Source organism: Artemia franciscana, chromosome 5 (genome assembly GCF_032884065.1).
Source record: "Artemia franciscana chromosome 5, ASM3288406v1, whole genome shotgun sequence".
In the NCBI taxonomy this organism is placed as follows: Eukaryota; Metazoa; Arthropoda; class Branchiopoda; order Anostraca; family Artemiidae; genus Artemia; species Artemia franciscana.
This window is the reverse complement of record NC_088867.1, coordinates 18,314,201-18,330,914: the sequence shown is the minus strand read 5'-3', so window position 1 is coordinate 18,330,914 and position 16,714 is coordinate 18,314,201. Positions and strand designations below refer to the sequence as shown.

Sequence of the window (16,714 nt, the reverse complement as noted above, 5' to 3'; positions counted from 1 at the left end):
AATTTTGACTCTTTCTCTCAACTCTACTTTTTAAAACAGTAAAAACTTTAGCGTAAAGAGCAGGGCGTTCAAGAAGGAGCAGCCCCTTTCATATACGGGGTAAGTTCTGTTCGTTTTAAGTTTTTATGTCGCTCCTTACTTTCAGTTAAAAAAACTTGTTTTTTATTTAATTTCTGAACGTTTTTTAGTTAATCCATGTTTTGATTTCGGATCTCCGCAGATGAATAATTAAAGCGAAATTTGCATATTTATTTATTTGGCTAAATGGCTTTCCCATAGTTTTGATCGAATGATTTTTCGAAAAAAGGAGGGGAAGGAGGCCCAGTTGCTCTCCAATTTTTTGGGTACTTAAAAAGGCAACTACGTTAGTAAGACCCTCCTCCCAGTCAATTCTCCCCCCCCCACCATTCCACTTTGTAAATATCGGTGTTTACAAAAGAACATATATAATATCCCATTGGTTTCGCCGAATATACGGCGAACCCAACATAGATTTAAAAGAAAATAAATATAAGAGTGAAATTATCCCATATCAACTATATTAATTTTGGATTTTAAATTCTTCTCATACCTAACACGAATATATTTATAAGGTTTTTGATTGTCCATTTCGAGCCAAATTGACTATGTGTCCAACAACAAGGATTAATGCAGAACAAAGAAAAAAAAGGACACGACTCAAAATGGAAAATTTGATTCATATTAAAATTCTCTTGCGCATCGTTGAAATTCATAAGCTGGAAGGCCCAGGATAATTTCACCACCAGATGATAATTACATTAAAGTCAAAACCAGGAAATATTAAATGTTTTAATTCGCTCTATATTTTCTTTCAATTTGGTATCAAAAGTTCGGTGTCTATACAAAAAAGAGACACGGCCACTATCAATCCTCAACAAATATTCACTTGAGCAAAATACGTATTACACTAATAATATATACCACACAAGTCCACAAAATTTAAAATAACCATAAAAAACGACACCTGCTTTTCTTTTATTTATCACCTATTACAATCGTTGATTATTTACGACTGCAAAGCACAGGGTGATCATTATCAGTAGCACGGGAGCTAGTAGAAGTAGTTTAGGCGCCATTTCATGAACCTCCTTATTGTCATCGGATGAATCATACGCAAAACTAAGATTGTGTTTGTCGACGAAATATTTGGCAAAAAAATATAGAAGGCCTAAAATTAAACAAAAAAAAATTGAAGTTTTTTAGCCTTCTTGGTGGGTTATTAGCTCAAAAAAAAAAAAAATGAAGAAGAGGAATCTAGACTTCAGCCAATTCTCAACTATTATGGCCTTCAGATTATTGCCCATTTAATTAAAAAACAGTCTTTTTTCAAAGTTCAATTTCTAGTAATAGCAGTGAAGATATTTCTCTTCTTTTCCGTGGTAATAATAAAAAAAGGAAATAGAAGAGAAAAAAGGGAGATAAAAAAAATATAAATAAACAACAGCGAATGTCTTCCGACCTTAGCAAAAATGGTAGAGGACATTTTACTAATATATATATATTATATTTAATATTCACATTTCCAAACGTCACATTTACATGAAAGGTACAAAACGAGCTTAACCAGATTATTCTATGGCAGGGTTGTCGCAAAAGCATTCCCGAGATTTAGAAGTCAAGTGAAATGTTTGAAATAATTTTTTTTTTTAACTTTTAAACTAGGAAAATATTTAGAAATTAAAATCTATTAAGTTCTTAGAGGCTTGGGAGTTTAAAACTTCAACTTAAAAGTGGATAAAGGAGAAAAAAAAAGTCGTTCTTGAAAAGCGAGATTTAACTTTATTTTGATTGTGAGATTAACAATGAGTTTAACTATTTGCCGAGCAGGTTTTGGTACCTTAATGTGGTAAAAACTGCTCCAAAGTTAAACTGATAACAAAAGACAATAGTAAAAAAAAATTCCATGTTGAAACCCGCTGGTTTTTCTCCCCTATTAAGACTTTTCCCATTTCGACTAGACTGAAGTTTTAGTAGCCATTTTCCAAAAGGTATTTTCTGTTATAAAGGAAACAATATCTTTTTTTGCTACACATCATGTTTCAAGAATAACACTATATTTGAGAAATTATTTTAATACCTTTTATCGATCAAAACTTGTAAGGAATTAGTTTATTTATTAGTTTTCTTTATTTCCCTCAAAAAATAAGAAGTAGGCTACAATATAGATATAAAGAAAAGACAAATAATAACGCTTACGATAAAAAAAAATATCAATTATGGATCAAACACTTAAAAAGAAAAAAAGATACAAAAACGTTATAGGACGAAGTTTAAACGATAAAGACAAATCAACTTCAGGACAATACAGTGACATACCCGAATGCTACATTGAATGCATTGAATGCTACTATTGAGCATTGAATGTAGCATTAATTTATTATTAATAATTATTATAGAATATTATTATAGAATATAGAATATAATTTTGATTAGAAAAAGACAATTCTACCAAGTAATTATTTTAATATTCTTTATCTTTAAAACACCATTAACTAATAAATTCCAGCTTACCAACTATTGTTATCAGAGGAGAAAACAAACTGTAGAAAATTATTATAGAAAACTTGGTGCTTAATTTCGCATATTCTATAATAATTATTATTAATTTATTATTAGTAATTAATATTATTTATTTATTAATTAATATATTGAGCATTGAATGTAGTAATAGTAGCATTGAATGCTACTATTGAGCCGGGTCGCTCCTTGCTACAGTTTGTTACCACAAACTGTTTGATCAGGAAAATCAATGACTATTTTCTTTTTAATAAATCTAAAAGAATTCTGCACCACAAGTTTAACAGCACTATGGTCTAACGGTTCATTCTCTTTAAAAGAACATCATATTTTTGGCAGTTTCCATTTTTCTCGGCTGCCATTACAAATTTCCTGCACTGTACCACCCCTCCCAATATAAATATCTTATTAGTAATCAAAGTGGAACTAAAGATCTTTCAGTATCATATCAGATCTTTCAGTATAAAATTTTTTCTGGGGCTAAAGTGTAATCATATTCTTTTTTTGACAACTAGTTGGTCGTTGGTTGTGAAGAAAACTACTGGCTAAAACAAATCCAAATTTTTTGTGGTAAATAAGTCAATCCCTCTGTCAACTAAACTCTATGAAGATCTGTCTAGGTAGTACTTTTAAACATTGTCTTTCTATTAAGAAGTGAGGTTGAAGGACTGTCTATTAAAGGTATTAGGTACAATAAAACAGTTATGACCAAACACTTTCTATGGAGGACAACATTTTTCAAACCCATTTTATTAGAAGAGTTTCAGATCTTATGTAAAACTGGTAACAATACACCTTGAATCTATCCAAACCTCAAATTAACATTAAACCTCGGTCTTAACAAGACTTTTGGGAAGTCAAATCCCAGCCATTTTTACCTCATTTTTACCAGCCTCATTTACCAGCCATTTTTACCCAGCCATATTTACCTCAGGTGTGTATGCTGTTTTTTGAGTGCTTGAACATAATTTATTCTCCACGAGGATAGAGTTAAGGGATAGAATTTCTAAGTGAGCTACACAAAAAACAGCGCTTTTCTATTAAACTGGATGTTATTAAGATATTATTGAAACATTCAGTTCCGATTAAATTTTGGAAAGTAAATACAAGTATTTAAGTTTGGCTTCTTGAATGTGTCTGCCAGATAAAATCGATGGGGGAAAGAAGCAAAAATTCCTAAATTTATGCAGACGATTATCCTAGAACTAATTCATATAATATTATATTAAAACTAAAAAATTAAGTTTACTTAATCATGTTACATTATAGGAATATGTTCCTTAAAGAAGCAAAGTAATAAAGAAAGCTGCATCCTGGCAAAAGCAAAAAACTGCTAAGCTTGCGCATAACCAACTTGGCTGCAGTGAGCTAGTGAGAGAAGATGAACTTTCAAACAAGAGGTCGGGTTTTAAAGACACCTGGTGTTTCGACGCGTTTTGCAACATAAGATGAACACATAGTTATGATCATGTACACGTACATGACTGATAGTATAGATCTCTTTGATATTTAAAAACGGCAACAGGAGTAAAAATTAGCTGTCATATGAGCCCTTTCCATCTCTCTGCGACCATCCGTTCATATGATGACTCCTTAAGGGACAAAAGAAAATTAAGGGCTACATCACAGATACTAATTGTGAAATGCATTTTTTTTTTCAGTTTTCGAGATGGAAAATGAGAAACTTCGATTGTCAATTTCAAGCCATGACGACTCCAAAGACAAACTTTTGATTTTGTTTCAGCAGCACTTTCAAGGCTTTTGTTTTGAACCATTGTCAATTGACGATTTTTCACGCTGAATTGCTCCTTTGAAAACATACTCTTTAATTTTTGGTTGCTATGGATTGACAGATTTACGGGAGGGACAATTTTGAAAAAAAGGGAGGAGAGGAGGCCTAGTTGCCATCCAGTTTTTGTTTACTTAAAAATGCAACTAGATTTTATTTTATTTTTTAGGAACGTTTTTGTTAGTAATACACATACGTACCTTACGAATTAGACCTTAAGAATTGTTAGTATTACGTATATGAGGGGGTTCGCCCCCTCTTCAATACCTCGCTCTTTACACTGAAGCTTGAATTTTGTCCCAAATGTTTAAGAATGACCCCTGGATCACAAAGGCCGTTGAATAAATAGTTGAAATAACTAAAAATACTTTAGCGTAAAGAGCAAGGTATTGTGGAGGAGAGGAACCTTTTTATATAAGTAATATTTTGTGTTCGTTTTTCTCATTTTTTTTAAATAATGCTAGAAAAACATGCGCACCCTTCATGGATATTCTCTGATCTCATGAAAAATTCCCCCATGGAAAGATCCTCCCACGTAACCCCCTCTCCCCGACCCACCCCCATCCCAACGTAAAAGTCGCCCTGAAAATGTCTGTACACTTCATAATAACCATTACTATATGTTAACAATGGTCAAAGCTTGTAACTTGCAGCCCCTCCCCCAGGGACTGTGGGGTATTAAGTCATCCCCAAAGAAATAGTTATTAAGTTTTTGACTAAGCTGAACAGAATGGTTATCTCAAAATTTTGATCTATTGACTTTGGGGGAAAAATGTGCGTGGGAGGGAGCCTGGGTGCCCTCCAATTTTTTGGTTACTTAAAATGGACACTAGAAATTTTAATATACGCTAGAATGAGCCCTCTTGTGACAATCTAGGACCACTAGGTCGATACGATCACCCCTGGAAAAAAAAACAACAACAAAAAACAAACAAACAAATAAACATGCATCCATGATCTGTCTTCTGGGAAAAATTCCACATTTTTGTAGATAAAAGCTTGAAACTTCTACACTAGGGTTCTCTGATACATCGAATCTGATGGTGAGATTTTCATTAAGATGACTTTTAGAGGGTATTTTCCCCTATTTTCCAAAATAAGGCAAATTTGGAAAAGATATAACTTGATGAAACTTATATATTTAAAATCAGCATTAAAATACGACTCTTTTGATGTAACTATTGGTATCAAAATTCCGTTTTTTAGAGTTTCAGTTACTATTGAGACGGGTCGCTCCTTACTACAGTTCGTTACCACAAACTGTTTGATCAGAGCATCTAGATGAAGGAATAATCCGACCTTAATAAGACCTGTCCAGAATTGCATTTAACTGGTTAAAGCCTGTAATCGAGTCAGTTTCCACGACGGAGGGGGAATATGGGTCTCTATATCCCGTTCATAAGCACTTCCAACATAAAAAAAGTCGTCCTCTAACCAAAACTGGTAGGAACTCTTATTCAGGCTCATAATTGAGTCTTCATACCGTCTTTAACTGAACTAAACTCTGACGCAAATGGGAAGATAAAATCTTTTGAATCAAGATCACTAGCCAAACCGACAGAATTCATTGAAACAAATGTGTTGTCAACAGCTAAGTTATGATCTTAGGTATCTATGCATGATTAGAATGACCTCTGTAGGGTCATCCCGTCCACAGTAAAAGTTTAGTTGTAATTCAATGAATCAGATGTGGAATAGCAGCTGACATTTTTGATGTACCTAGCTAATATTTGACTCAATCCTATACACACTGTTACTTTTGATGCCACGCAGGGGTATGGGCATAAGAGGTCTAGCTTGCTGCTTCTATTAATATATCTATGTCAGGCAATTTGCCTCTGTCAATATTATTCAGAACTCCAAAATATCCGATTCTTGTTAGACTTACCTGTTGTTTTTTTTAAAATATATCATGATCACTTAGTTGATCCCAGGACCAATTAAAGATCAGGATAGAAGAAATGAATAAAGAGAATCCTTGACTCTGATTTGGTATAAGTTCTGAACCCATACCTCTTTTCTTCATTAAGTACTGAAAATATTAACCAAGGAAGATCCGTGGGGCCCAGTCTTTTCGCAACTTCCCCTCTCCCCTCCCCACAAAAACGAGTATCGAGTTATAAAACAAAGATAGAAGAGATATAATCGTTAATTATCAAATTTAAACTTACTTTGAAAATACTAGACCTTTCAAATAATAATACATTTCCTTAAATCTAATCAAGTCCATCGCCGTCTCAATAAAGAGGGATTGAATCATGTAGTTGACATAAAATGCGTCGTTCTCAGGTAAGAAAATGCAATACCATCTGGTTGGTATTTCATGTTCGGAAAACAGCCATTTAAGAATCCCAGCGAACATGCCATCCATACTAAAAGAAACATATATTGATATGTTGAATCACACAATAAAAGGCAAAACAGAACAATAGAAACAAACGAATTCTGTTTATTCACAGATTAATATATACATGAGAGAGAGGGAAAATAGTCATCATTAGGTGTCAGTTTAAGAGGGGGAATATTTTCTTCTCCTTTTTCAGCAAGTATCTACAAATACGCATTATTTCAAACATTTCTTCCATATGTTCTAAATAATTTGAATGCTCACAATAGGATTTGTTATTTTTAACCAATCTCCTAACTAGTTAAATATAATAATTATCCAGTGCTTTATTAACGAACTAAGTGATCCCCCCCCCATAACACCCCATCCCATAAACACCGCCCAGTATGATGTTAACAGTTTTAATGACATAATAATGTCATCTAGTGTCAAATTCGTCAATTTAATAATATCATGAACGCATTCTGAGAATACCTCCTAGCTGGAAAAGTGTACACTGGAGAAAATCCTATGTCTTCTGTAAAACTATCCATTTCGTGCTTTTATGCTCAAGGACAGTTTTTAAGTAATTTCCCTCCCTGAATTCTGCAAATCTGTTTTGGGAGTAAGCCGCATTATATAACAGATAATAAAGATAGTTTATTCCAAGAGGACAACAAACAACATAGAGATAAAACTCAACAAAAAGAACCTCAAACGAAACTGCGGTCAGTAGACAGAAAAGAGATGAAAGACTAAAATAACGCGGATATTTTTCTTGTATCAAGACTAGGCGTCCTCAGCACAAGATAAAAAGAAATAAAACACTAAACTAAAAACAAATAAAACCACCACCAATAATAATAAATACAATTATCGCTACTGATTCCCGTAGGGAAAAGAAGCTATTCGAGTTATTTTAATGAGAACATCAAAGCAACCGAGGAAAAATTATGACAATTGAAACTAAGTTAACTATTCTGTTGCAAAATAATCCTCTTGTTAGCTAATATTGAAGCAACTCTTTTTGATCCAGTAGGTAATCTTGTCCCCACAAATTAAATTACTCTACTCTGTTGAAAAGTAAAACATCGACTAAAATCAATATCTGACAATTCGAGAGAGCTACCATATGAACATTTATTGATAATAGCAGCAGTACTGAAAAACTCGTTTTTTTTTTGCATACTTAAATTCTTTACTGGAGATAAAAAACACCATTGGTCTAAAGAATTAGCAGCATGTCGCAAGTTGTCAAAAACCTAAACCATAAAACATCAACAATTTTTCGCAGCAAGTGAAATGTGCAATACAGTTTTAAGTTAGTATCACTGTTTTGAATAATGAGTGACAAAAGAAAAAAGGAGAGAAAAGACAAATATGAATAAGATGGTTAAAACAGTAGAAAGAAAGTATAGCAGAATTATAACAGAATTGGTGAGACAAATTTATTGCATTCATTTTTTACACAAACCTTGTTGTAGCATGGTGGATTTACGCTCTGCTTGGCATGGTTTTGATCCCTGCCACAGTAAGGTTGGGCAACAAGTTTGTCATTTGTCCCTATAAAAAGACCTAACAAATGAAATGTCAATTCGACGAAGTATTCACCAGCAGTGGCTCAGGAGGATCTTTATCCTATCCTTATTTCAACATCGAGGCGTTTTTAGAATGTATAATAATGAATGTTTTTTTTTTATAATACGTTATAAACATTTCAAGTTGTATCTATTTCAGACTGCAGTCGGAGAGTCTAAAATGCAATTCCAAAGATTGAAGATGGATTGAATTCGGAATATATAAAAATTTCTTATTAGAAATTTTGTATTTGTTTCAGAACAAGGTTCTCTCAGAACAAGCAGTCAGTAGGTAAAAGACTATCAAAGAATTCTGCAAAAAAAACTATTGAATTTTGCAAAAAAGCAAAAACTTCAAATCATGGCCGTGGTTTTAAGTGCAAATAAATAATTAATTTACTTACCTCTTTCTAACTAGCTCTGCAACCTCCTGTGTATCATGGACTACACTTATCTCTTTTACAAGTATGTCAGGGTATGCTTTTTTAAAGTGATCTTCTAGCTCATTTTGGAGGATGGTTGTAGAATAATCGTAAGCATAATGTCTGCATTTCGCATTCAAATTGGAAATCATTAGAGTTACTGATAAAGGCGATCCGAATTCGTTTGAATAGAGGTCTTCTACATGATTTTTCATTATGCATGCAACGGTGATAAAAAATGTAATGGCTAGTAATGTGTGCACTCCCACATACGGAGAGCTGAAAAAAAGGGATACTTCTATTAGTGTGCATCTATTTGTAATAAACAAATGACCTGTCACAATCTTTCTTTAGGAAAGCATAAAATTACTGGATGTTCATGCTAGGGCCCTGAAACTATCAATTGCCATATACTCTGATACATGCACTTTATTCTAATTCTTAAGTATTTACCATTTTTCCTTACAATTATTCCATTTTCTTGGCTAGTAACCTTCGCAATATTTTTGTTTGATATATGATCTATTTTTGGCTGCTATTTAACGTAGATTCTTTGAGTCAATAGATTGGGAGAATAGGTACTAACACCATTTTTTGGGAGTAGGCAGGAGACAGATCCGTACCATACGACAGTGTTGTCGTGTTGTGAGTTATATTTATTGTTATTCGTCAAGCAAAAAAAAACAACTATTTTTTGGTCTAAAACTCAAGTTATTCTTCTATGCAAGGTTCCTAGGTCAAATCTCAATTTTACTTTTCCGTTTGTATTGCAACCTTTCCTTGCCCAACTTCTTCCTGGATAGCCAATTTTGCATGTTCAATTTTAATTTCATCTTACAAAAGATACAATTTTTAAACTCACCTTTTATAAACTTTTAAATTTATTTCGATGATTAATAGGTTTTTTTTTAAAGGTGACATCTTGAACAGCGTCCTTTTTTCTTTAAGCGGTTTGAAAGCTGAACAAAAATTCTGATGACTGGTCACGATTTTAAAGCTCAATTTAAATTGCTAAATTACAAGCATTAATTGTAAGTGTAAATAATGGATACCAAAAGATTTACTAGTAAGAGGTAGATATATACGGACACGTAAAAAAAGAAGTTGGCTGATTAGGAAATTGTCTCAAAATAAAAATAAAAAATTTGTCTCGAGATAGTTTTTCATTTGTAGCGTGGACTAAAAACCACCCAACTCCAAATTTTTCGCATGGCTAAGCATAAAATCCAACAAAAAGCGGTTACGATAGAAATTATCACTAAAAAACAAATAGAAATTATCATCAATACTAAAGGGGCAATGGCAGTAAGCAGTGGAAACAAATCGAAGTTCATAGTGAAGCTTGATACTTAAAAAAACAAACTTACTACTTACAAACTTACTTTAATGATAGAAGCACTAGAAACTAAAATGAAAATGAGAATTTTGAGGAAACTGAGACAAATAGAAAACTTTTCGATATGATAATAAAAACAGTATCAACTATGTCCTGACTAAATTTCAAAAACAATTTTAGTGCAAACCCAGGACCAGAATACATTTTTATGTAAAATTATAGGGATGCTTCTAATACTACAAGCATGTCGCGGCATCAAAGCATCTTGTGGTAATTACTTCGAAATACTTCAAGTCCATTAAAGTTTGATAACTAAACTGTCGACTCTACTGCTGTAACTCAAAACTTTTTCTTTCCAAATCTGAGGTTTTTAGTTCAATTGTAAGAAAAGGGTATTTCTGCAGAAAATTAAGCATTAGTCTAAATTCCTGTGGATATAGGCTAAATCATTAATGTCTTTTACTAAGTTATTTTTTCTCTTCTTTTTTTGATGTAATTGCTATCTTTTTTAACCTTTGTCGCGTTTGTTTTTATTGTTTTTCACAATATCATATTCATAACACTAGCCTAGTAAATTTATTAGCTTGTATGATTTTAAAAAAGTAATTATTGTATTACGGTATCTCTAAAGTTTGTTAAAAGGTATAATTTTCTCTATTGGTCAACTGAGTTGTGGGTTTTTTACCTTTTTTTTTTATTTTTTCTTGATCCTTAACTTTATATTTTATTACAGGGGCTTTACATTAATAAACAAATAAAAACAATGATGTACCCTTGCTGAAAAATACAAATAAAAAAAAATATAGTGATTTTGATGTTTTTAAAAACAGCCATACTGATGTTCAAAACTGTTTACTACCTAATTTTAAGTCTATCTTTGGTAACTACTTGTCGTGATATGTGCTGTTTATTTTTAGCAGACTAGAGTCCTTCAAAAATATCACTGCCTTTCTGGTTTTAAAAGACATCCTCTCACCCACATTGTCCAGTACATGGACGTTTTTACTGCATTATTATCAAAACCAACTCACCCCTGACCTAGATTTGTAAGGGTTGTTACTGCAAACAGATTGTTCTTCAACGTTGTACCACACCAAATGTTTAAAGGCAGAACAATCACCATGGACGACAATGCAACAATGGATGGAACTTTTATCAGGGCCGTTTGAAAATTTAAATAGCTGAGAGCATCACTCCCACCTAGAAATGAAACGTCCTTTTTGCTAAAAAAAAAAACAAAAAAAACTTAAATCTCACCAATATAAAAACGATCGACAACACAAATCAGTTATATCAGAATGTTTACCATTTTTGTATGAGATGTACTCAATTTACTCATGCTTGTGGTGGGAATCAGTGTGTTCACCTTACCCAACATCAAGGATCTTCAAGACCCTCTTTGACCATGTAGTGAGGTCTGCTGCCAACTCCAAATTCTTTGCATATCACAATCATTGCATTTTCATGTGGTCACTACACTGATCAATATGCATCGAATGAGCTGTTCAAAAGATTAGGAATTGGGTACTTGTTGGTCGAAGCACATTAATGACAAACAAAAAAAATATAAAAAAAATATGACCCTATCATAGGTAGGGCAATAGCACTGTCTAAGTAAAAAGCAATGTGAGAACAACATATTATTATAATTTTTTGGTTTTGTTTAGACCAGGGCACTTTGTATAGAAGGAGGTATTGTAGAAACACTGAAGGGACTCATTTGATTGGAAATTGAAAGGGGAAACCCTTTTTAATAGTCAAAGTGATTAGACGGCCACCATTTTGATAGTCAAAGTGATTGGAGGGCAACCAGCCCCCCCCCCCCATCATGTACATCATTTTCCCAAAGACATCCAATCGAAATTCTGAAAAAGACTTTTTTTTCAGCGTAGTTGAACGGTCCAGTAACTATGTCTTTGAGGATGACTACCCCCTCAAGCTCTCAGGGCAAATGTTTTAAATTATGTCCTGGGGGCATGTAGTAGTATTAGTAGCAATAGCACTAGTACTGGTAGCAGCAGTAGAATATTAAAAACCATATCACAATTTATGGAGCAAGCCTTTGTTGGCTAAGAAAAGCTGAAGTTTTTAGATACATTTAGTCATAATCTTTTTAAATTTGGTCATTTGAAATATAACCTTAGGAATTGTCAAATTTCACTTCTTACAAAACCATTTAGTTGATATTTAGTTCGCTCTTTACTTAGGCAGCAGTGCTATTGCACTGTCTATGATTTGCTAGCGAAGAGGCAGTATTGGCAGCAAAAAGCTCACTTTGTAGGTGTTTCATCCCCTCGCTATAGCTTAAGCGGACATCTTTCTTTCTTTGCTAAAAATATATCTCCAAATTGTAGACAGATTATTTTTTCCTAATGGTACCTTTACGGTCTCAAGTCACACTGGTAAATCTTTGGTTACACAACTATGCTACTTTAGAATCCATGCTACCAGCTGACAGTTCCCCCAAAACCACGGTTATGAGGCTGCTTGAATAAAACAGAAAGTCATAAAATATTGGAAGGAATTAGTTGACTCATTGCAGCAAAAATTAATTAAACATTGAATAGTTATGTGTTCCAGAATAATGCACTCGGGCCCCAGCACTTGGCACATGGTAGGTTTCTATATATGAATTTTCATTGTAGCTTGTCTTCTATCCACAGACAATTTTAGCCTTTTCTTGATGTCATGATGTTACTTCTTCTTGATGTCATAACGTCAAAACAGGCTTGTTACAACCACCAGGAGAAAAATATGAATTTTTGCTTAAATTTCTGACCTATTTAGATTGTTCTTGTGATCCCAAATGTGAATGAGGAAAAGAAATTTCCTCTTAATTTTCATTTTTGAGACAATTTAATTCTCGTTTTCACATATCTTCTAGCCTCCCGTGTCTTTGCTGCTCATTTTCATTTTTGACAAGCTCAGGTTCTTGGTGTCCCTAGTCTTCAAGCCAGTTGTGTCTTTGTTCTTCATTTTCATTTTTGACATGGTCCAATTCACGTTTTTTGTATATCTTCTAACCGCCCGTTTCTTTGCTCTTCATTTTCATTTTGAACACGCTTTAATTTTTGTTTTCAGATATCTGCTAACCGCCCTTGTCTTTGCTTTTCCTTTTCATTTTTTGTATGTTTTGATACTTGCAATTGCATATCTTCTAACAGTATTTGTCTGTCTTTTTCATTTTGGATTTTGATAACTACAGACAATTTAGCAATGTGATTTTCTTTAGCTACCTGTATTGGTTGTCCAGGTTGTTGATTTTCACCCATTGTAAATTTAATATGTTTTGGCCATTCAGTCAGTTGTATCATGTTTGATAATCAGGTGGTTCCAAAGAATTGTCATTTGTAATAATTGCAAATTTTTGCCTTTTGGGCCTTCCTACTGGCATTTTACAACTGGTTGCTTTTCACGTAGCTATTTTTTTCTAACAAAAAAAAACTATTTTAAAAATGTTAAGGTATTTTTTTACCAGCAAAGAATTTATATTAAACTCAGTGACAAGTTTTTCAACTAATATACTGTCAGTGACAAGTTTTTCAACTAATATACTGTGATTAACTGGATCAAATAGTTTTTGGATCAATGCAAATTAAATTTAATCAAGCATTAGGTTTTACAATAGTGTCCACAACAGAGGAGTCCATTGTGTATAGAAAACACAATTTGATAACCATTTTCAACTGGCAAATATTAAGGTAAAAGTCCAGAAGTGCTACTGACCCAAAGGAAACATCTTCATAAAATAAAATTATTAATGGCTGATTCCTTATTTTATGCTCCTTTTTAATATGAGTCTATATCCTGACTACAGTATTACCTACTTAGCCTGCATATGCTTTCCTCCTTACAAGTAATAATGTTTCCCAATGCACTTTGCTCTGCTTACTTCTTATGTTTTATATTTTAGGTACTTGGGTCATAGTAAAAGATTGACATCAACTTCTACATAGTGTCTGAAGTAAAAATCCAAAAATGAATGTCCAACATCCTTTAATCAATTGGGATGCACATAATTTGGACAAAGAGAGGACAATTTTTAAAGACCATGCTACACTTATATTCTATGGTCCTTTAGCAAGGAAGACTGTAAAAGTGCAGTGTGCTAATCTCCTATCTTGGTTGGAGATAGAGAGAAAAAGATGGGTTTATTAATAAAAATAACAAAACAAAACAAGCAAATGGCCTGAAGCAAAGCTTGTTTGGGCTTACAACCCCAATACACATACAAATAAAAACAATACAAAAAAGAAGAAGAAAATAAAAAAGAAAAGAAAAAGAAAAAAGAAAAGAAAAGAAGAAGAAAAAATTCAATTAACCTGCATTTCAATTGAAACAGAATTACACTTCAAGAGAGACAAAACAAAAAGAAACTAAAACCACTTGACCAGTATTGCCAAAATCAAAACCAACATCTTGGCTCCACTTGAGGTCCACTCAACTATCAAAACCATAAATATTAAGACAAAATAGCTTTAATTACTGCCAAAATTCAAGAAAATTATCAATGTTTCTCAAGTTGTAGGTAAACAATTCCATGCATGGGGTCCTAGAGAATGTGAAATCTTCAGAACATTTGATAAGCCAGTTATTGAAGTGGATAAGACAACAGCATATATTAGAAATTTAAAGGCTATACTGCACCACAATACAACCAAGTTTTCTCATGATGTGTTTGAGAAAAGAGAAAAACTGGAAACAAAAAGGTGTGGACATATTCATTACTAAAATTAAGACCCTTGTCAAAGCTTGCAGCTACACCAAGGAGAGTAAAAGGATTTGGGACAAGATTGTCTATAGTGTAAATAATACAAAAATTCATGAGAGATTGTTAGCAGAAGGTGATCAATTAATGCTTGAAATTACCATAACAATCTGGCAAACATATAAATGACCAAAGCACAACTAAAAATATTTGATGAGGAAAAAGAAATAGAGCAAGGAATTGACTCTGTAGCAAGAAACAAAAAATGGTTTCTCTTTGATGTTTAAAATACTATGGAGTACAAAAGTTTCAAAGAATTTCCTTCTATTATACATCTGAGATATTTGCTTCATATTTCTTACAAAGCTAGATTTCCAGGGCCAAAGGCTTGGTTCTGAGTGCTTCAATAACTGTTGACAGTTCCACCACTGGGCTGATGATAGCAAAGACATATTTATGGACATCTGAGATAGCCTTGGACAATACATAGCAAAACCATTGGTAGCCTTTTGGGTAAAAAAAAGAGTCAATTGACTTCTTGCTATCTTTGAAAGGGTTTAGGTTAGGCAAATGAAACTTTCAGTGATGGATGTACAGGCTAAAGTATGTCCTGGGAAGGTATTTTAAAGTACTCCACTCCTTCTCCCTCTGGAAGGCCCCAAAATTTGCCTACATGACAGGTCTATACCTATTGAAATTTTGACAAAACAACATTTTACCTTAATTTTCAGTTGCCTGTTGCTTTTTCTCTGCCTTTAGTTCTTAAAATCCAATTCCTGTTATTTGAGTAGAATTTTGAGCCATATCAATGTTGTTTTTTTTCAAAATTTAATAAATGTATTTGCTTATCTTTAAAACCTTATAAAATGGAATTGAGCAAAGTTATGAAGCTGAAAACAATTGTTGTACTTCAATTAAGCAGAAGATCTATTTTGCAAGGTTTCACTTCTATAACACACATATTTTTTAAAGGTCAGGGCCCTCAAAGAGGGAGAAGGAGTTGAGGTAGTTGCTTGAAAATACCTTCCTGGGACATATCTTAGTCTGTAGATTTATCCCTGAAAGTTTCATTATCCTAACCTAAACCCTTTCAGAGATAGCTAGAAGTCAATTAAATAGAATTTTACCAAAGTATGGAATAAGCCATGGAAATATAGGCTAGGTGAGACAGTGTCCCTCATAACTGCCAACTAATGCAACATCACTGAGCCCTAATACAACACAGTAAATTCTAAATTACCATCATGGATGTTGAGCATAAAAGATCCAGCATGGACCTTAATTTTACTCTGAAGTGCAAATTAAGGTTAATATACATCTCTTTCTGTTCTAGCATATTGTTCTGGAAAGCTGATATTCTGCAGTTTTTCGGGAAAAATGAAATTTAATATACACTAGTCTAGGTCCTGACCCCATCTAGGGGGAGGGCTGGAAAGAATTTGGAATGGTAACATTCACTAAATTTGTAAATAGTATAGACTAAGAAACCCAATGGTATTGTGTTTGGTTACAATGCAATTTTGTTGAGAAAATACTACATAAAAGAGTGTCAAGAACATTAAATAGCAATCAAATGGTAGAGTAGACATCAAAAGCCAATCACTTTGTCTAGGGATGTTACAAGAGCACCTTCTAAAAATACCCTTAAACAGTGAATATTTCCAGAGAATAGAGCTATTTAATATGAGGTTAACCACCGATGTCTTGATAAATTAGACTTCCACCGCAAATCTTATCTATGCTTACATAGATAAATCCTTATAATCAGCGATTAAAGTTGATAACTACAGACAATTTTTCTTCCGATCCGTTTTCTTAGCATGGATGTTATGCCAGCATTGTCTGATTATAAGGAAACTGCTAGGTAGACTTCTTACTAAATAAAACGGCAGCAGAGAAAAAAGTCAACTTTTAACTTAACTTTTGCGAGTCAAATCAAACGCATACCTTAGATTCCATGCACTTCCGCAATTGCAATTTCACAATTCACTGCGAAAAATTTACAACGTCCTTTCTCT

General features: G+C 33.2%; 1 protein-coding gene across 1 annotated transcript; it reads right to left on the bottom strand.

The window, feature by feature from the left end:
- Positions 1 to 796: 796 nt before the first annotated feature.
- Positions 797 to 16,462, bottom strand: LOC136027046 (CSC1-like protein 1). Its single transcript, XM_065703969.1, has 5 exons — positions 16,443 to 16,462; positions 11,020 to 11,211; positions 8,635 to 8,931; positions 6,499 to 6,699; positions 797 to 1,189 (listed from the first exon to the last, which is right to left on the bottom strand). The coding sequence occupies exons 2-5, from the start codon at positions 11,109 to 11,111 to the stop codon at positions 1,141 to 1,143; spliced, it is 639 nt and encodes a 212-aa protein (XP_065560041.1). The 5' UTR covers positions 11,112 to 11,211; positions 16,443 to 16,462; the 3' UTR covers positions 797 to 1,140.
- Between the last annotated feature and the right edge of the window lie 252 nt (positions 16,463 to 16,714).

Excerpts from the sequence above, each read along its gene's own strand:
- LOC136027046 (XM_065703969.1), bottom strand. The coding sequence starts at position 11,111 with ATGGTGATTGTTCTGCCTTTAAACATTTGGTGTGGTACAACGTTGAAG. Across the intron at positions 8,932-11,019 it reads CTTACAAATCTAGGTCAGGG|CTCTCCGTATGTGGGAGTGC; the intron begins GTGAGTTGGTTT and ends CCTTTTTTTCAG. Across the intron at positions 1,190-6,498 it reads AAAGGTCTAGTATTTTCAAA|GCCTTCTATATTTTTTTGCC; the intron begins GTAAGTTTAAAT and ends GTTTAATTTTAG.